This window comes from Solanum pennellii, chromosome 4 (genome assembly GCF_001406875.1).
Source record: "Solanum pennellii chromosome 4, SPENNV200".
Taxonomy (NCBI): Eukaryota; Viridiplantae; Streptophyta; class Magnoliopsida; order Solanales; family Solanaceae; genus Solanum; species Solanum pennellii.
In genome coordinates this window covers 64656100-64677630 of record NC_028640.1, presented here as the reverse complement: position 1 = coordinate 64677630, position 21531 = coordinate 64656100, and the positions used below count along the sequence as shown (strand labels likewise).

At 31.8% G+C, this 21531-nt stretch overlaps 1 protein-coding gene across 2 annotated transcripts; it reads left to right on the top strand.

Moving 5' to 3' along the window:
* The first annotated feature begins 8575 nt into the window (after window positions 1-8575).
* On the top strand, window positions 8576-20745 carry LOC107018273 (general transcription factor IIH subunit 2). Of its 2 annotated transcripts, XM_027916637.1 has the most exons (6): window positions 8576-8773; window positions 9831-9895; window positions 12206-12470; window positions 13425-13886; window positions 14101-14473; window positions 19696-20745. In XM_027916637.1, the coding sequence occupies exons 3-6, from the start codon at window positions 12210-12212 to the stop codon at window positions 19842-19844; spliced, it is 1245 nt and encodes a 414-aa protein (XP_027772438.1). In that variant the 5' UTR covers window positions 8576-8773; window positions 9831-9895; window positions 12206-12209; the 3' UTR covers window positions 19845-20745. The 2 variants fall into 2 exon arrangements, with proteins under 2 accessions (XP_027772438.1, XP_015074195.1); XM_015218709.2 differs by lacking the exon at window positions 9831-9895 and having other exon boundaries at window positions 8577-8773.
* Window positions 20746-21531: the final 786 nt, after the last annotated feature.

Below are 21531 nucleotides of genomic sequence, written 5' to 3'. Positions count from 1 at the left end.
TTTATTCCACTATCACGTACACCTTTTTATCTGTTGCTCCTAGTGTGACTACACACGCGCATTAGCTGGCAAAAATAGTGATGATGTGGATTTCCACCTGGATAAATAATAGTCATCCAGATAAATTAAAATGGCAAAAAATAAATATCATATTCCAACTCCTTTCCCGGTCGCTGTCAATCTCCACCACCAACCACCGTATCTCCTCTTCTCATCTTTCTTTCCGATGCAAAATCAATTCTTCACTCTAACCTCCTTTCCGCTGCAAAACAACACGATTTCTTCCAACTCACATAACACTCCATCTCCTCTCACCTTGCTCAATCAGCTAAATCGGAATCCTTATCCATTTTCAACAATGAGAAACAACACTGCTACCCGAAGAACTGGCCCTTGGGCTTCGATAATGATGACGACGACGACGGTGATGTCGTCTACAGCTGGTCAATATTATAAAAAATAGAGATTTTACATTTTTTTTGTTGTTGCAGCTTTATGACGTGGCAAAAAATCACTCCCTCATGCGTCTAGTAGAGTGTGATTTCTATTTCTATGTCAGGTGAACAAATTATAAATTTATGATATTATATGACGATTGAAAACGATACAATCTATTCAAATACTATATTATAATACAATCAACGCAATATAACATAATATAATATATTATGAAACAATACGTCAATACGTAATTAGCTAAGAGAGTTTTTATTTTATGAAAAAAAAACTAGCTAGGACAAGAAGTGTGCTTGGGTTGTATGCTTGTAACTTGTAAGTCAAGGGTATGGGGAACCATCTTAGTACTTCCATTGTTTTACTAATTTATTTGTTTCACTTTTCTTTTTTATATTTTACTAAGCTTAAATTATTTTTAAAAAAAAGTAATATACATCATAATTAATAACTTAAAATAATTAATCATATATATTTAAAAAAAATTACGTTAAAAATATTATAAATCGAGATAATTAACACCTTAAAATGTTTTTAAAATATCTTAAAAATTTGATTGGCTCTCGCAATTCTACCAATGCTACGTAAATTGAGATAAGAGAAAAAATAAATATTATTTAAAAATTACATAAAGAATACTATAAATTACAATAATTAACAATTTAAAAACGTATAAAAACATTGATTGGATCTCTATAATTCATTTGTGTCATGTAAACTGAAACAAGCGAGTAATATATATTATTTAAAATTGACATAAATATTATAATCAATAACTTCAAAAAATATAAAAAAAAATTAATTGACTCTCTAAATTTCATAGGTGTCGCACAAAAAAGCTAAAACCTTAGGAAAAAATTTTTGTTTAAAGGACAATATCAAATTCAAAATCTATTGTAATTAGTTGATACAATAACTCAAGTATCTCTGTAATTATCAAAAAAATAAGTTTCAACATAGCAACCAAAACCATACTTAATCAATCGGCGTTAGTTGTAGACAACTAGATTTTGGAAGTGTGATTTCCACAACATTTGCTTTGTATATTCAATAGTCAAATCTAGAGTTCTAATGTATCATTAATTAGTAGTAATAATTTAAATTATTAGAAATTAGTACATTATATTTTTCTCTTCTTTCTCTATTCTTGATATACGCGTAGGTTAGGTTAGATATTTTTATTTATTTATTATTGTCCAAAAAAATCTCAAAATTATACATTTTTATCATTATTAGTAACATTTTCAATTGAAGATATACCGAAATTTCCAAATCTTACAAGTAGTAGTTAGAAATAGATATATATTTATCTGAAATTTATAATGTTTTGTCTGATGATATTTTTTTAAAAAAATACATAAGTAACCCTAGAAATAGAAAAAACACGTTCACTATCATCATCGATTAATTTTGTGATTTATTGCAAGTTGAACTATCTTGAACAAAACTTTAACTTTGCTAAAGAATTTGATTATATATATTTTAACTTTTAAAACGACATAATATATCAATATAAAAATTCTGAACGTCATTACTCTAATAAGTACTATAATAAGTGTATCTTATATTATAAATTTTAATAACCAAAATAGAATCAAATTATGTCCCTACGTTAGCCTCGTTTGATCATAGATTTATTTTTTTCTTTAAATTTTATTCTGAAATTTTATTTGAACATTAATGTAAAATTTTTTTGAAATTCAAAAAAATAATTAAAAAAATTTACTCGCAACTCAGAAAAATAACTTTAATTTATATTAATGTTCAAACAGAACTCCAATTCATAAATATCAAATTATTAGGGCCAGGCCAAGTCATATTAAATAAGAAAGTATATAAAAGAATTCAATATTATTTTTACCATAATTTTTCTAGAAGTGTATTTTATAAATTAATTTTGTTAATGATTATTTGAAATTTTATATTTGACTATTATTTAAGAGAAATATTTAATACTAAGAATAGTATGAGATTTTTTTTCTTCTTAATTTGAAAAATAAAATAAAATAAATTAAGAAGCCAAGTAAATAAAATAGAGAAAACAAAAAGTATTCTACACCAAAATAGAATAAATATCTAACTAGAAAAGTTTTTATGAAAATTGAAAGCAAATTAGTTAGGACCTTTTCTCAACCCCACGTTGCCATTAGTGAAAAGGGAAAAGGGCACGTAGATACAATTTAAAGCGTGTATTAACAAAAAAGACCTAACGTGAGGCGAGACATTGTCACGATCCAGTATCATAAATTATGATGACACTTATATTTTCAATCGATAGTTAAGTCAATTCAATACTTTTATCAATTCAATTCAATGTTAAAGTAGAAAGATAAACGAAAACATAACATTCAAACACTAAGTCATTTATAAGTATGAAATGCAGAAACCTAAATTACCATAATTACAAGAGCTTCTAAAATATGATACAAGTCTGGAACTGAATGACAATCTAGACGTGAAAAATATCATGTCTAAATACTTAAATAAAATAATAATGTCTAAAGACAGAGACGGAGGTGTGGATCACAAAACAACTAAGTAGCTCACCGCCACTCAAGATAATTCAAAACTCAGCTCTGAAAGCTCCACGAAATACATTCGTATTTGAAAAAATCTACATCACAAAAAAGTGCAGCAAGTGTAGTATGAGTACGAAACCACGCGTATTCAATATATCTAATAGACCGATAACGAAGAAGTAGTGAAAGGAGTATATAATAAAATAATTCTTTACTTTTATAATTTCACAATATATTTATCAACCAAGTTTTCATCAATATGGACAATCAAATTTTCACGTGTGTCCAACCTCCAAATAAGCACATTATCAACAGGAGTGAAGATGTAATGAGATGCAATGCAATATGAGACCATAAAATGAATGTCTCAGATGTCAAGTACTCTCTCAACTGTATATACATGATACTCATCGAAAATACATCGAGAGTTCATGACCCATGGGGGACTTGTGAGGTCCATATACCGACACAGACGATCTCCACGTGTTTGTGCGAAAAATCTCAACGCACTATCACAAAATTAAATAATCCTCAGCAAGGACAATCTACACGTGCCCAACTTATAATCATAATCAATCACTCGCACTGACAATCTACACGTGCCCAAGTTATAATTATAATTCGATCTAAACATGGATGATCTCCAAGTGTTAGACCTTTATTCATACTCATTCTCATGTCAGTGCATGTGAACGATATGATATCAATAAAAAAGGGATGATGCAACATCTCAATATATCAACTGTCGCTATGACATATATTCACTTCAATCATCACAATTATACGGGTTCAATAAAAAAACACAACTAAAATGAAGTCAGTAAATAAATCAGCTAATGCTCTTATGCTTTGGCATTCTCGAATTACAATCTATCATATTATAATAATAAATTTTTCGTTTAATAAACATCGGTACTAGTATCAATGCCCGTCACACCATTGGTACTAGACCCCCATCTTTCGCCCTTATTGTCTATTTCATTTTTAATCTTTAATTAGGAAAATGTCCTTCAACGTAGTCTAAAAGTCTTAACATACCTTAAATACCGAACACATGTCACGAATTCTTAAGATTTTATCTTTTTCTTTCGTAAAACTTCATAATATTCTCAATATATCAAATGTGCATTATTCGTGAGTAAACAAATTTGTGGACACTCATATTATTATATCTCTAGCCTAGACCCAACATTCATTTTAATCTATCATTAAACTCATAATTTATTGGTGCCAACTAATATATTAAGTCTCATATTCTTAAGTTTTTAAGTCTAGGTTTAAGTCTTAAGTCCTCTAAATATTATAAATTTAATTGTATTCATATAGTACGATACAATTAATAATTAATTACATATCTCAATATTAAAAATTAAATTTATGATATGAAACAAATAATAAGGTTTGAAACTAAAGCTACTAATTAATTTTAAAACAAAGGTGACAACCATTAAACTCAAAATTGTTGACCACTGACTTCAAAATAAATGTTCATCAATGTAACAATTACACCAAATTTTCTTCTTAAGGGCTTAACCTAAAATCTTCATATCCTTCCAAATTATTAAGAAATCAATAATTTCTTATGTTGTTGCCATTATTGAATAGCTACTCAATTTTTTTGCAGAAAAAAACACAATTTCAATTGTTTCCACTCCATTAATATAATATTGATATTATTTTATAACCTACCTCTAGTAATGGCAAAATGTGTTCTCTTAAATCTTCCCACCCTAAAAGAAATGACCACACAGTGGTTGATTATTAGTAGACAAAAGTCATGGTATTAATTGATTTTCTTCACCAACAAATATAAAAAGGTAACATTAACAAAGAGAGTATTAAACCATAAATCAATCTGATCATGAAAGACTTAGCCAAAAATCTTACCTGAAGGCAGAGTAATCACATATTCCTCTTGCCATTCGTAATTTGATGCCACAGAGGATTGTGAGTTTCCATTGATTAATTTTACATCCCCTTTAACTCTAATTTTAATTTATACACGGGCCAAGGAATTAGGATATTAAGTAAATGGAAAATTAGTAAATTAGTCAAAATCCCTAACATTATTATTAAAAATATCTACATTTTAAAATAATTATTTAAAATGTCATTATGTCAATATTTATGTAAATAAAATGTATCTTAATACAATTAATTTTCTATTTTTTTATTTCTCAAATCAATCCCACATATTTTGACTCCACTGTCACACTAAGCATTATCAACTTCCTCTCCCTCTAGGGTTTTTTGTACTCCAAATCTCTTTTTTTTTCTCTCTCATGCGTTCTTCACCATGCGAAATCTCTCTCTTTCTCTCTCTCATGTGTTCTTCACCATGCGCTCTAGAGTAGTCCAAAAAGAAGAAGAGTTATGGGTGCTGAAGATGTTGATGAACAAGTTGAAGTTCAAATGGATAAAGAGATCTTATAGAGCATATCTAAGCGTCTACATGACCCTATCCGCATGCGAAATCCTCCCCCAGTTCGAAATATGGATATCACCAACAAAAGAAAAATTACATGTACTTCATCTATAACAGCGAAATCAAAATGAGAAAATACAACTTCTTGAACATCAAACTTGTATGTTTATTCATTCTAGTTTTCATGTTGTATTTTATATAATGAAACTTGTATTTCTTTATCAGTTTGTATTCACTCCAATATGTATACCAAATTGCTTTTTGGAAGTTTGATCAACAAGGGGGACAATGCCATGTAGTTTACTTTTGGATTCGTAGCTGATGAGAAGTTTAAGTAAATATGTTCATTTTTTAAAATACTTTTTTCCCTAAATTACTCCTTTTGTTATTAAATAATTGTATTCTTTCAATTAAAACAAATAATAAAAATAGAAATCAGATACATAACAAACTAAAATATTGACATTTTAAATAAATATTGAAAGTGTTGCTAAGAAGTCCTATTAAATACTAAAGTATTGACATTTTGAAAATTTTTCCGTAAATAAATTATAGAGTTGACCCATTAACCACCAATTAAATTGCATATTTAGAATCTATTTGTGAACTAAATAGTCTTAGTTAAATGAACAGTCTAAAGTTACCAATTTTAATTCACAAAAAGAGTTAAAATAGTTATATTTCTCAAAATGACCTAGCGGGTCGTTATAAACGTTTTATACAAAATGGGATGAGGAATAAGTCTTGTGATACATATATATATTTTATAAATCTACATGCCATATATTTTATGATGTCCAATTTTGTAATTTTATTATTAAGAAAATATATAAAAGTAAAACATTCAATAGTGCTAAAAATAAATTTTAAGAAATTATTATTAATATAAAAAAATATATTATAATCATCTAGGACATATGCCTTATAAATCTACGCTTTCAACTTGCAATAAGGGTTGGCATGGTATGATGTGGTATTTAAAAGTTTTATTACCGTAATTTTGATATTTGATTTTTAAAAATATTATAATATTACATATCAATTTAATTTAGTATGATTTGATATATTAAAATTTGATTTTGATATTCTACTGATAAGTCGGTAAAAATAATTTGTTCAAATTTGACTAATATATAATCTTGTCATAAAGTACTATGACTTCGACAACTAAAAAGAGGTCTCAATTGTATCATACTAACACATTGACGTGTGTGTGTATATATACTCACACACGCGCGTGTGTGTGTGTGTGTGCGTGCGTGCGTGCGTGTGTGCGTGCGTGTGTGTGTGTGTGTGTGTGAAAATACCGACCTAAAAATAACTGACCTCAAATGCAAGTCGGTTATTTTCGACCTCCGGAGGTCGGTATTGTTAAAAAGAATTAAAAAACTTTAGAAAATCGACTACACGGAGTCGATTTTTATGCAAAATAAAGCGGGTAAATCAAATACTGACCTCTGGATGTTAGAATTTTTCCCGAAGAAAATGAGTTGCAATAAAACTGACCTCTTGATTTCGGTACTAAATATAAATAAATAAATAACAATTTTTTTTATTTTTTCTCAATAAAATATAAAAAACAAAACTGAGAAATATTTTGAATTAAAATTTTTATTTAAATCGTCATTCGGAGGGCGATTTATGTAAATTAAAAATAAAAAAATATAATATCGACTTACGGAAGTCGAAAAAATTAAATAGTATGTAACTAAATTAATTTTCATTAAAATATTTATATAATAATTTCCAGAAATTAATGAATTAATATTTCCAATTAACTTTAAATAAATCGTTCTCCGGATGACGGTTTTAGATAAGTTAAAAAATAAATTAATATATAATACCGACTTTCCAATGTCAGTATTGTTTAATTATCATGAGTACTTCTTATTAATCTTAAAATTTGATGTGATATTGATATCATGAGACATGTATTTTTTATTGAATCTAATTACTTTTAATAAAAGCGACATCCGTAGGTTGGTTTGTTTAAAATATTCCTAGTAATCATAATTTTGCTATTGTACGTATACTAAATTTTCATTTTACACGTTCAACCAATTGTTTAAAAAAGTATAATAATTTTGTATACTTTTGTATAAAAAGTTAGAATTCGTGGAATAAACAAGAAAACATCAATAATTCATGTTTAGAGTATGAAATTACGTTGATATGAATTAGTAGATAGTTAGTAATGTACAAATTCTCTCAGTTTGTTGTCAAATCATGATTTTTTTTTCAAAGCAGGGACCATTTATTAGAAATAAAAGGAAAAAGCATATCATGTCATGATCTGGTCCCAAAACAAACTACTTTGTCCAAAATCAAAATACAGAAATGAACAACCCAAAAAAGGAAAAAAGAGTTGGTCGTCTTTGAGCTTGAACTTCCATGGAGGATAAAGAGGAGGTGCTGCCTTTGGAGTGAAATCCATCACATGCTGCAACCAGATGCGTTCAGTTTGATTCCATCCCACTGAATCCACATTGCTTGAACAACTTAAGTAAGAAACGATCTATTCCATAACTCGTTGTTGATGTTGTAAACGCTCTTTGAGTTGGTTCTTCAATTAGCTGTTTAATTATTTGTACGTATAACCTTCAATGTCTTCTCTCGTTTTATGAAACAGATAATAGAACACCGTGTATTACTATTCAAAGGAAGTTCGATTAAGATTATTATGTTCGATCTTGAATGGATGTTAAGTGTAGTGATCATATCGTAGGCAATGGACATGTAAAAGATAACTCATCATAGTGTGAAATACATTGATTATATACTCCTCGAGTAGTTTAACAAATCAAGTCTTATAGATTAGTTATTCGGATATGAAATATGTTTTCTATCAATTAAAGAAGAGATATTGATGTTCAATTCAAGGAGATTTATATATTAAATTTGATATTGATAAACTTCTGTTGATCGATAAGATTAAATTTATATAATTAAAAGGTATATAATTTAAATTTATAACATTAAATTTACGTTGATGTAGTTAAATTAAATTTATAATAGATATATAATTTTAATTAATATAATCGACCTCTTAAGGTGAGTTTATAGTAAAATTGATATATTTAATTATTATTTTATTTAAATAATATCAACTTCATTATGTCCATATTTATTTGGAATAAAATATTTATAAATATAAATAATTATTTTAAAAAAGAATGATAATCTCAAAAAAAACCTTTTAAGGTTTAAGTCTCCCTTTCCCTTCTAAACCTCTCTCACGCCCACCCATCCTCGACCCAACCCCCACCGGCGCTGCCTCGATCAGCAGCAGCAGGAGGTCGCGCTACCTTCCCTGACTCGATCATCAGCAAGTCGCAGCAGAAAACTCCGGTAGCAGCAGCAAACTCCGGCAGATTAGGTAATGTAATCAAGCTCTTCTATTGTATCTTTTTATAGGGTTGGATTATATTATTAGTAGTATGTATTGCTGGCGTTTGAATAAAAACAATAAATAAGTGTCATCAATAGGTTGGGTTGGACACATTGAAGGGGTCATTCAATTGAGTTTGGTTGTTGTTCAATGTGGATCCTTCGATTGAGTTTATACACATTAAAATTTGAACACTTTAAAGTGTTCAATTGAGTTTGGTTGTTGACATGTTCTCTTTGATTTACTGTCAAGTGCCAAACTTTCCCCATAAGGATGTTGATTTTGGCAAGTTGGACAGTCAATATATTGAAAACGGTAAGAGAATGTTAAGTGCATGTTGAATTTGCGTCTAAACCAGTATGTTGCTGTTACATATTATCTATGTTTCAGTTGCTCTAATAAACTAACCAATACAACACATTCCCATGTCATCATATACAATTCTACCTTTCCAATATTGGACAGTCATACCAATTACATGTGTATGCCTTACAATTTGATGTCAATATTGATTTATAATACTGATTGTACTTTAGAGATCTCATATATGTACAACTATGAACTGAAAACTTGTGTTTGTGCATGAAATAAAGGAGTCTGCAAATACCTCAAGGTGTTGTAAACTCAGACTGAAGCACTGAATGGATTTGACTACAAACTTCAATTGCATTAGTATTGCTTCTAGTAAAGTATACCATCCAGTTGAATTAACTACAGTCTAAATGTAATAATCTGAAATTTGATGCAATATGAAGAGACTAAAGTTACAACTACAGTTTGGTTGTTGTTTATATACATTAAAATTTGAACATTCTTGTTGGAATTCTTGGTTTCTCAACCCCGGACACAATCATGATAACATATACATTACAATAACTAGTGGAAGAAAGAGAGGAAGTATTGAAAATAAGAGAAACCTATTTTAAGTTATCAAGAAAAAGAAAAAACAACACAAACTTGTGTACTAACTGTCAAACGCTAATAATCACTAAAATCTCTCTATATGACCACTAAAGAAATTTTAAATTGTTTCTTTTCGTGATAGGCAACTAAGGAAACTCAACATCTAAAAAAGTTGATACAAGACTATATTGCTACTTTGATTATAAGGTTTGGTGTTTCTAAATTTCTAAAGTTCAAGTACAATTGTTTTTTGTAATGTGTTTGTGTCCATCTAGTGTTGATATTAAGCTTTAATTTAGGAATAATGTGTTTGTTAAGCATAAGTATCAACACTAGTTGATTCTATTTTCATTTTTTTTGCAAGATCAATTTGTGTCCATCTAGTGTTCATCTCAAATTTTAATTTAAGAATAATATGTTTGTTAAGCATAAGTACCGATATGATATTTTAAATATCAAATACAAAAAAATTAAAAGATATATCAATATACAATGATATCAAAATCACGATTTTAAAAATTTTGATATGGTCTGATATTTTGGTATATACCATACCATGTAAATCCCTAATTTGCGCCTCAAAGCATTTCTTGAACACTCCAAAACTTGTCACAGAAATGACTTTGAAAACACTGATTTAAAGAAGATACCATGAAAAATTCAATTGGTCCACAAATTCTGTAAATTCCCAAATAAGCCTCTTGACCTCAAGATCCTCGCTATTCACTCTTATGATATAGACTAGTTACAAAGAGCCCGTTCAACTGTGCAAGCACAAATTAAATATACATAACTTTATTTATCTCAATTTATGTGGCAATGAATATACTTAGGAGAGTCAATAAATTTTTATGTGAGTTTTAAATGTTATAGGTTGTTAATTGTTGTAATTTACAATTTTTTTTATGTAATTTACAAATAATATCGTAGATTTATCTCAGTTTATGTGGCACAAGTGAAATTTAAAGAGTCAACTAATTTAAATTTCAAATTATTAATTATATCATATATAATACTATTTCTTTTGTAATTTCTAAACACATAACATACGAAAAATAAAAATAAAACAAATAAATTTTAACAGTGAAAACTTTAAATATAAATCGAGAAAATCTTTATAGTACAATTTTTTTATACATAACATACTAAATAAATTAAAACAAAGAAAACACACTACATATAAATAGAGGAAATTCAATGAGAGTGTAAAAGTCACAACTCAACTACATAGGGTTCATCAAGAATCGGTTCAAAACTCACTGGGGATTCACTCAACCCCACATCGATCTCTATCTTCTAACCTCCAAGGTCCCTTTCTCTAGTAAGTTTCTCCGTACCGTTGTTGTTTTTTGGTTGTTAATTGCAATTACTCAAAGAACTCTGAATTGTTAACAAAATATTGAAGTTGGGGAATTAATTTTTGTTTAGTTGGAGGAATCTTATTGTAAGTATGTTTTGTCGACTTGAGAAAATCCTTGGGATGGTGAAAGTTTCGATTTTTATCTAGTAGGGGAAAGAGAGTTCCGAGAATATTTCCAATTTTATGAATGCGAGAATTAATTTGTTAGTGTTTCTTTGTTTACTTGTTAGAATCAAGAGCATTTTCAAATTCCTTTTATCAACGAAAACCTCTGTCTTTTGTAGTCTCAATTGTTTTTTTTACGTCTAGTTTCCTTGTACAAATATTATATGCATTTTCTTTATCAATGAAGCTTCCTCTCTTCATTTTTCCAAATCGTATTTCTACATTAACACCTAGCTTTGTTCTAGCATTAATATTTACTTATGTCACTTGGATTAATATAACTACTTGGATCTTTAATCATCTAGATCAGTTAAAATTATCTAGCTTAAGCACTTAAATCCCACCTAGTTTGAATTTGTAGGGAACCTAGTTGTGGACCTTGAATGATGCCTATTACTTTTCTTTTGAGGTAATTTGAACTCTTAATGATCTCAGGTTGTGGAGACTAGTAAATTGAATTATTTGCAATTAGTTGTAGTAAATAGGTTTCCTGATGCGCAAGAGGGGTGTTGCCTAGTGGTCAATGAAGTGGATTGAGAACCCTAAGGTCGTTGGTTCAAATCCCAGTAGAGACAAAAAATAAGGTGATTTCATCCCATTTGTGGTCGTTACCTAGTACCTCTTGGTAAGAGGTACATGTATCCCACGGAATTAATCGGCCCGGACACCACAATTATATTAAAAAAATTAGGTGTTCTAACACACCTTAACCCAGTAGGTGATAACTCTTCTCTTTAGCCCATTAAAAGAGTTGTCACATGTTGAAGCCCGCTTTTGCGAGAAAATGGGGCATGACACACTTAGGGGGAAAAGTGAAGTATAGAAATAGCAAAGCACTAGGTACATATTGGAAAATAGTGCATACAGTAAGGATGTGTAATGCAAGGAACTCAGAACACCTACATACAGTATCTTGTACTAATACTGAGTTTGTACAATTAGTTTCTCAAGTATCTGGTTATCTTATTAAGAGTTGGCATTATATCTAACAGGGAAATGAACACGGAAGAAAAAAGATTTAATCAAGAAGAGGAGGATGAGGAGGAAAATGGGAGAGGTCGAGAAGCATGGGAAAGAACTTATGCAGATGAAAGATCATGGGAGTCTTTGCAAGAGGATGAATCAGGACTCCTTCGTCCAATTGACAACAAAACTCTATCCCATGCTCAGTATCGACGACGTCTCCGCACTGCAACTGCTGCACGAATTCAGAAGGGTTTGATTCGGTACCTCTACATTATCATTGATTTCTCCAGGGTATGTAAAATCCTATATGATTGCAAAATAACTGCAGTATTGTAATTGGTTACTGACATTTAAAGGTTTAATTTTATTTTTTTTTGCAAAATATGAAACACTTATTTAAGCATCTATAGTTATCTGTTTGTAAATGAGTTATCTCCGGAAGAAGTTAATCAGGTTCAATTTCCCAGACAATCTGCTGATCTTCTTCTGATGCTAGCAAATTGTTTCTTAAGAAGGAATACAACAGGGTCCTTTTTAAAGAACCAGCAGCTCTTCGTTTTATGGATTTCTATTTGCATCTAGGGCTGAAGATTTAGTGATTGCAACTGGTTGATTATGCTATGAGATATTGGTAAAACTAAGCAATTGGGTCGTCTTTGATCAGTTTAATGAATATTCAAGTGAATACCTACTTTCTGTTTTGATGTCACCATATTTCTTTAAACCACGTTTTGAAATTCTAAAATTGTGAATTGAGTTTATAAGACAATTATTGCATTTTGAAAATGTCCCTTAATGGGGTTGTGCTTATCACTGCATTGGACGTTTTCTTTTATCATCGACAAGGTGCTTTAACAGACAATCTTAAACATTTGCATGTAAGCCTCTGGCTGATAGTTCTCCTTTCAAGATGTCAGCATCCTTTTCCGTGACATTTTCCTAGTTTTCTTTTTTTCGCATTGCTCGAAAGTTTTTGTGAGCATGGTTGCATCTACTTGATACTTTTCCTACATGCTTATATTCCGCAACGCCCACGCCAACTTGGAAAGCTAGAAGAAAAATCAAAATTCTTTGAGTACTAGAAATCTCGACATAATAGTAGAGACTTTTAGTGTTCATTTCAATTAAGTCTGGATGACTTTACAAATGACTTTTTGAAAGAGAGAGAGACAGTAATGTCTCATAATATCTTGGACTTTTACATCTTTTGAGTTTGTAATTGCTCACCTGAATTTTGAATTTTAGGCAGCTGCAGAAATGGATTATAAACCAAGCAGAATGGTTGTAGTTGCTAGACAAGTGGAGGCTTTTATAAGAGAATTTTTTGACCAGAATCCCCTGAGTCAAATTGGCTTGGTGATCTTGAAAGATGGAGTAGCTCATTGCTTAACAGATCTTGGTGGCAGTCCCGAGGCTCATATCAAGGCATTGATGGGTAAATTGGGGACCTCAGGTGATGCATCCCTTCAGAATGGCCTAGATCTTGTGTGTGATCTCCTAAACCAAATCCCATCGTATGGTCATCGTGAAGCCCTTATCTTGTATTCAGCTCTTAGCACATGTGATCCGGGGGATATACTGGAAACCATCCAAAAATGCAAAGCGTCCAAGATAAGGTGCTCAGTAATTGGTCTCTCTGCAGAACTCTACATATGCAAGCATCTCTGTCAAGAGACTGGTGGAATGTATTTTGTTGCATTGGATGAGGTAAGGAATTGAGCTCTGAAGTAGTGGTAATACCAGAACTTGTGAAACAAAAACTAATAGAATAAGGAAATCTTTTGCTGGAAATTTAGGATAAATTTGGTTCTATTAGCCTACTATGTAAAATGTCTCATTGAATGATATGATTAATAATATGTGGCAAGCATAATATTGTTAAAACTTTTTATGATTTGATTCGTTGTTATTGCTCTGTCAGCCTCATTTAAAAGAGTTGGTATTGGAGCATGCCCCACCTCCTCCAGCTATTGCAGAGTTCGCTGTTGCAAATTTGATTAAGATGGGGTTCCCCCAAAGAACAGCAGAGGGTGTCATTTCAATTTGTTCATGTCATAAAGAGGCTAAAGTTGGTGGTGGATACACTTGTCCGAGATGCAAAGCGCGCATATGTGAGCTGCCGACTGAGTGTTGCATTTGCGGACTGACCCTTGTATCTTCTCCACATTTGGCAAGGTCATATCACCATCTCTTCCCAATAAGGCCATTTGATGACGTTTCACTCTCAGCTCTGAGAGATTTTCACAAGTTACCAAAGAATTGCTTTGGTTGCCAACTGAGTCTTCTAAATCCTGGTAAGAGCACTCTTCTTATTCACAAAATTGAAACTATCTTGAGGTAAAATATTTATGCCGAAAAACAAGGAAATCTGTCTTATTTTCTTACTCTTCAAGATTACTCTATAAATAACCACTGAAGTGAATCCGTGATCCAATGAAGCACTTGGTCACACAATATATTTGTAAAAACGACTTGCAATTTTTTGGTTCAGAATTGAAACTTCCAGTGGTAAAAGAGATTCATGCCAAAATGAGGAAATATGTCTCTCTGTTTGCTGTCAAGACTGCATTGTAAGTAACCTTTAGAGTGAATCTGGGACCCAATGAAGCACCTGAGCTGGTATTTCTTATCAAAATAAATAAATAAAAATGGAACACCTGAGATTTGCATTTTTTTTTGAAACTGGTAACATTGTATTCCTCAGCATCCTTAATGCTGGCCACCAGTTTTGCAGATATTATCATTATCTATGTATATGCTAGGATGTTCGATAATTTGATAATTTTCAAGTAGAGTAGTTATCAGATTAACCGTGGGTACATAACCCTGACCTGAAGCATCTGCTGTTGCTAAGGATGTCAATGAAGTTCCTTTCTTTTTTTTTTTTAATTGGTAAAAGTTGTGTTCATCAGCATTCAGGGCTATGCTGGCCTCCTCCAAAATTTACGAAAGAGTCATGGATAGTTACAAGGAACCTATAAAATCCACTTATTGGATTTCTTCTATATTCTGTTCTTTACGCCAAAAACCTAAAGTAGTATGAAGTTCCTTTCTTTAAGTTCATAGCTGCAGAGAACTGTAGAAGGCATTTACATAATTGTTTGTCATCTGAGATATCTTGTATGTGCATTTGTCCGATTTGTAAAGAACGAAAGAAAAAACACGCACTAATCGTAACTGAGCTTTTGTTGAACTGAAGCAAAAGAAATGTCTCTAGTGTTCTACAGAAGAAACAAGATGTTTAGTTTCTAGAGCTTAAATTATTCACGTCCAAGATAATAAGTTCTTTTGTGTTACAATTCTGTGCTTCTCGCTGGTTGTTTCTAATTATGTCCTTTGAGGACTGTTTTGAGGCAAAACTTCAAAGCAATGTTGAAATTTGGTCTTTTAAGGAAGTGGCCTGTTGAACTAGTGTTTGTATTCAGTCAGATTTTTTTTTTTTTTGCCAGATTTCTTGTAACTTGTGATGAAATTAGGAAATTATTCTGTAAAATGAGTTGTTCTTGGACCAAACATTAATTGGGATCATAAAATCTGGAAAGGAAGCAATTTGTCTCTTCTTAATGCAAGTCCTAATTCATAGACAACCACTTAAAGTTCCTGCGGCTTTTCATTTAGACACCTTAATTGAAGCTGTTACGCAGCAAACACCTAGGGTGTGTTCAGTATGATGGAAAGTGTTTTCTTAGAAAATGTTTTCTAGGAAAATAAGTGGACTTCTTACATTTTTTTGATGAAGTAATTGATTCAATTCATATCATCAAAAAGATACCAAGTAGTTACAGAAGAGTGAGTGTGTTTGGTACGCAGGCAGAATTTTTTTCTAAAAGCATTTGTATATAATTTGAACAATACTATGAGAGGTGAAGTTGAAGGGTAGGGTGTGCGGGGTGGTGGGCATGGGGGCTACAAGGGTGTTGCTGAAGATGAGGTGTGTTGGGAAGTAGGAAGGACACTATCAATGTGGAATCTCACTTGTGTAACTTGTTTACATTTTCCAAACAATGTGTTCGTCCATACCGAACAAACCCCCTAATGAGTAATGTATATCTAAAATGTGCCTATTGAACACTTCATGCTTAGCTAGTAAAAAAATAAAATGTGTGAGCTTACATGTGAGGATGTGGCAAATTAGCAAATTGAACAAAACCACGTGACTTTAGAATCCAACTAATAAAAAAAGGAAAAAGAAAACACTAGTTTTTGTATTCAGCCTGAATGTTTTTTTTTTCCGCCAAATTTTTTTTCACTTATTTCTGAATCAGTCGATAGTATTAATTGAATTAGAGCAAATTTCAATAGTTCTGAAACAAGCTTCCACCATATCAAAACTTACAAAAAAGAACAGGCACTACTACTATAGCAGAAATATATACTATACAGGAACCATAGAATAATGATGATGGAGATGTATTGCGGCCTTTTCCTGTTCGTCAACTCAAACCTCATACTAATTACACCATAGTTTAACCACCACACCAAGCAGAATCCCATATCCTTTACCAACATTAGCATAACTGCTCTTCTTTTCTTGACAGCAAGACTTTTTCAGACAAATCAAAACTCAGAACCAAACCTCCCCTCAACCCCCAAAACCACAAAAAGTCCTGTTCTGTCTCTTGAGAGCATCCCGACAACATTTATAGCAGGCACCCTCTTCCTATGAGCATGCTCAGTATAAGTAACAGAATCATGAATCACATTCTCCAAGAAGATCTGAGCACCCCCTAGTCTCCTCATAGATTAGCCCACTGATACACTTCACTGCCCCTCTACATGCCAAATGCCTAATGGCTGACTTTGTGATTCAATGAATGTTATCACAGAGGACCTTACGGTGAGTGTTAGGGATGCGTTGGAAGTTATTAATTTAAGTATGTAATTATTTATTTAGTGGCTTTATTTATTATTCTAGAATAGGGTTTATATTTCATAGTTTTATAAGGATTAGGTTAAGTTATAGTTATTAGTTTGGAGGATTTAGGTCTCCTACTTTCATAAGAATTAGAATTACTATTGATGTAATAAGACTCCTATTAAAGGGGCTTTTGATGAATAAATCAGTAAGTCATAATTCAACAAAAATTTAAGAGATCAGAGTTCTATCTTCTAATGAATTCTAAGGTTTCAATCCCTTTAACGAGCTGATTTATATATCGCCTTGTGAATCGATCCTTCCCTAAATATTCATAACAATGAGTTTTGCTCCTCCGTTCCCACGACCTGACATGTTCAGTCAACCTTTAGTTTCTCTGAAATTGGAAGCTTCTGAATTTCTAAGACTGTTAGGGAGACAATGATGAAGACAAATTTCTTGTAACTTGTGTGATGAATTAGGAAATTATTCTGTAAAATGAGTTGTGCTTGGACAGCACATGCTTCGGATAATAAAACCTGGAAAGGAAGCAGTTTCTCTCTTCTTAATGCAAGTGCAAGTACATAGACAACCTCTTACAGTTGCCGCGACCTTTTATTTACACACCTTAATTGAAGCCGTTATCCATCAAACACCTAATTTATGTCTAAAATGTGCCTATTGAACACATCATGCCTAGTTAGTAAAAATTAAATGCATGAGTTCACAAGTGATGATGTGGTAAAATGGAAAGTCGAACAAAGTCATGTAGATTTTGAATCCGACTAATTGAAAAAGGAAAAAGAAAACACTATCTTTAGAAAAAAAACCTCCACCTTGTCATCTTCCCAAGCTCATCCTTCACTTGTCTGATTTCTTTCTGGTTCATTCCTCCATGTTCTTCCTTACCCCATGAAAATCTCTCCATAAATTTGCTCTCGAAATACCTCAAAAAACAAAAAAAAAAAAATTAGAAATACGTCACTCTATTTTAAACAACACTAATCATGCCTATAAATATTAAGTCATCCCTACCTTACTCAGCTGCCCAACGTACAACTAAACCTCAGTCCCAAGCAAGTTGCGGTCGGCTATAGAAATCCTCACTAACCATATTACTTCAGTTAAACCATCTCAGACCAACATTATATAAAGTAATAGTAATAAAATAAAGCAACATAAGTTCTCTATCTTTGCTACTGTCATATAAATTTCTGAAACGGTAAACAACTCTGATTAAAGTATAGGTCTTAGGACATAAAGTAAAAGTGTTAGCATGATTAAAACATATTCTTAATTAATAGGTATCTCCTACATAGATCTTTTTCTTCCATTGTGCCCTATCTTTAACTAAACCTTGCATGAACCTCACTAGATAGTAAGTCTTTCATACAACTTCCTTCCAAGCGATTTAGGTACCTCTTCCCTTTTTATTACTTTCTCTCACCACATAACCGGTGGATTTGAAGTTCGATGCAAAACATAAACATGCCATCTCAAGTAACCTCTTATTTTTTCCTCGATGTGTGCTACTTGAACCTTCTTGTGAATGCAATTGTTTCTAATCTTGTCTAGTCTTGTGTGGCTGCCCGTCCATCTTAGCATCTTCATTTCCATGCCACTCATCTTGATGCTTTACTTTAGAAATCCAACAATGGAGTTGTCTTTTCTCAGGCAAAGTTATATAAACCACATTTCAAGGCTACAAAATCACCAACTGTCAATGGATGCTTTGTTAGACTGAACTAATGAGGTTCATCATCTTCTTTTTCTTCTACTTGTTCATGGGTTGCCGTCCCCTTAGTTTCGGTAGATTCAAGTGTTGATACAATAGTGGGTGTCAGGGGTTTTGCTTGAAATTGGAAGGCCGTCAATCTGTGGGGTTGGAATGGTGTAGTGAATCACCATTCACTACACTGGGTATGTTGTTGTTGAATGGTGTAGTGAATCACCATTTGCTACAACGGGGTATGTTGTTATTGTTGAATGGTGTAGTGAATTTGCACTGGGTATTTTTTTTTTTGTTGAATGGTGTAGTGAATGGATGATGTGCTGTAGTAGTAAAAGCTGGGTGTTCTATTTATTAATGGTGTTCTCTCCATCGACGAGTCTTGGTTTCTGATGGTATTACTCTTATTGGAAACTGAAGGATGCTAGTTGGTATTTTTCACTGGTGGGATTTTATTTAGGAGGGAGAGTTGATGGCTGCGGTGGTTTCTGGTGATTGGTAGTATGTCCAAACTGATGTGGGGAGGTGGTGGCAGCATCAGAGAGGAGCTGGAGGAGAAAAAAGGAAAGAAATAAAACAAATATATTACATTACAATTCATGAGCTCAAAATTGTGAAAGTCAGTCATTCTGCCACATAACTGTGAGGTGTTCAAACTTCAAACGTCATATTTTGGATATACGTTAAGTTGTCTAAAAGACAATAACCTCAATCGAGGTGAAGTCGTGGCCACATTAAGATTTAAGGGGGATGTCCATGTGTTTGGCCTAATGCAAACTTAATATACAGGAGTCTCACTTTTTGCTTGTTCCACTTTTCTTATTATGCATCAAGATATTCTCACTTTTTGCTTGATCCCCTTTGCTCTTCATTCATCAGGATATTCTCACATTTTGCTTGTTTCACTTTTTTCTTTATTTGATTTGATGCAGGAAATTTGCCAGGTCCGCAGGTTGCTTGTCCAAACTGCAAACAACACTTCTGCCTTGATTGTGATATTTATATACATGAGAGCTTGCACAATTGTCCAGGTTGTGAGAGCTTAAGGAATTCCAAGACCATTAGTGATATGGAAGAATGATAAGGATGTCTATTTCTGAAGTTTATTCCTTAAACGGAACAAGCTAAATCGCAAAATGTAATGTTATGTTGGATGTCCTTTCCAAGTACCAGAAATCTTGTTTTACAGCATGTCGTGAGGAAAAGTCAAGCTGGCTGCTTTCATAGGATTTTTACTGTTGGATCCAAGCCAATTTTTATGGAACAGCTATGGGAGACACCACTACTAATCTTAAAGGTAAAACTTCTATGGTCTAATCCAACGTTTTGTAGCAATGCAGGATCACGGCATATATCATTCAAATGTCACAAACAGATTGTTGTTTCTTTGTACCCTCAAATTCTGACTTAAAAAGAAGAAGAAAAGGTAAGACAGTGATAAGATCTGTTTTACCTTTGAGCCTCAGGATTTTGACATTTATTTATGGGACAATCCATTGGTGAAATCACTTTTGAGTGCATTTCAAAGGGTAGAGGCCTTCACTACGGGTAGATGAGTATAATTTATCAGCGATTGTTAAGCCAAGAGATATGTTCAGGAGGACACTTAACATTACATTAGCTCTTATAATATGTTATGGCAGTGCCACCACTGCGAATGACACTTTTGCTGGAATACCTGTGCTGGTTTTTGTATACTCTAAGTTGATTTAAATCAAACACACTCAGAGCCTGCATCGGGTTGTTGGGTTCGATTCAATTTTTGTTGTTCGGTTTCATCTCAGTTATTTGGTATGGACTGGTATGCAGGGATTCAAAATCAAGTTAGTATTATATATTTACTTTGGTTAATTACTTATGATATCCAAGTTCACAGTCCTTGATAACAGTGACTTGCTGGATTACACAAGATGCCATTGAATTTGCTTGTGAAAATACATTTATGCTGTGTTGATATTGGGCTTCATTTTGTTTTTTCCTTACTTGGTCTCTCTAGTTCATTTTTATTATTATTACTGAAAAGGGGGAAGGGTCAGTACTTACTATTGAAAATTTCATAAAAATTATCCTACGTTGTATTATATATATATATCGTTATACAAATAACCACAATTTTTATCATTCCTTTGTTAACCCCATCTATTTTAACCACGTGGCGTGCCAATTCACCCCACCTACCTTTCTCCCGCGAGCATTGAGAATCACCAACACTGTTGACCATCGCCATTACTATAAACCATCTACGATATTTCCATTTTAAAAAAAGAATATTCTAAAAAAAAAATTAAAAAAAAAAAAAAAATCGCTGGCTATTTTCTTTTAGTTTTTTTTTTTTAAAAAAATTGAAATGCAGCGATTTTCTAATTTTTTTTTTAAAAAAAAATGGACAATCTCTCATCTGCATATAGAAAATAAAAATATTTTTAAAAAAATCTATAATAAAATAAAAAATATGAAGAAGGTAGTAAACTCACCAATGAAGCTAATGATCGGTGATAAAAAAAATATGAAGATTAACATTATATGACATTGTGGAAATATAAATAAAAGAGGTTAAAAAGTTAGAATTCTATTTGAACTCAAACATCATTTAAATTTAAATTCAATATAAAAGAAAATATTTTTGTTACCTTACTTATTCTTAATTTTTTAAAAACAATGCATATTTTATTATAAGCTATATATTTGAATTTCAAAAAAGTATTTGAAAATCAATAAAAATTTATTTTTCCTACTATTTTCTTTAAAAAAAATCTAGACAGCGGTTT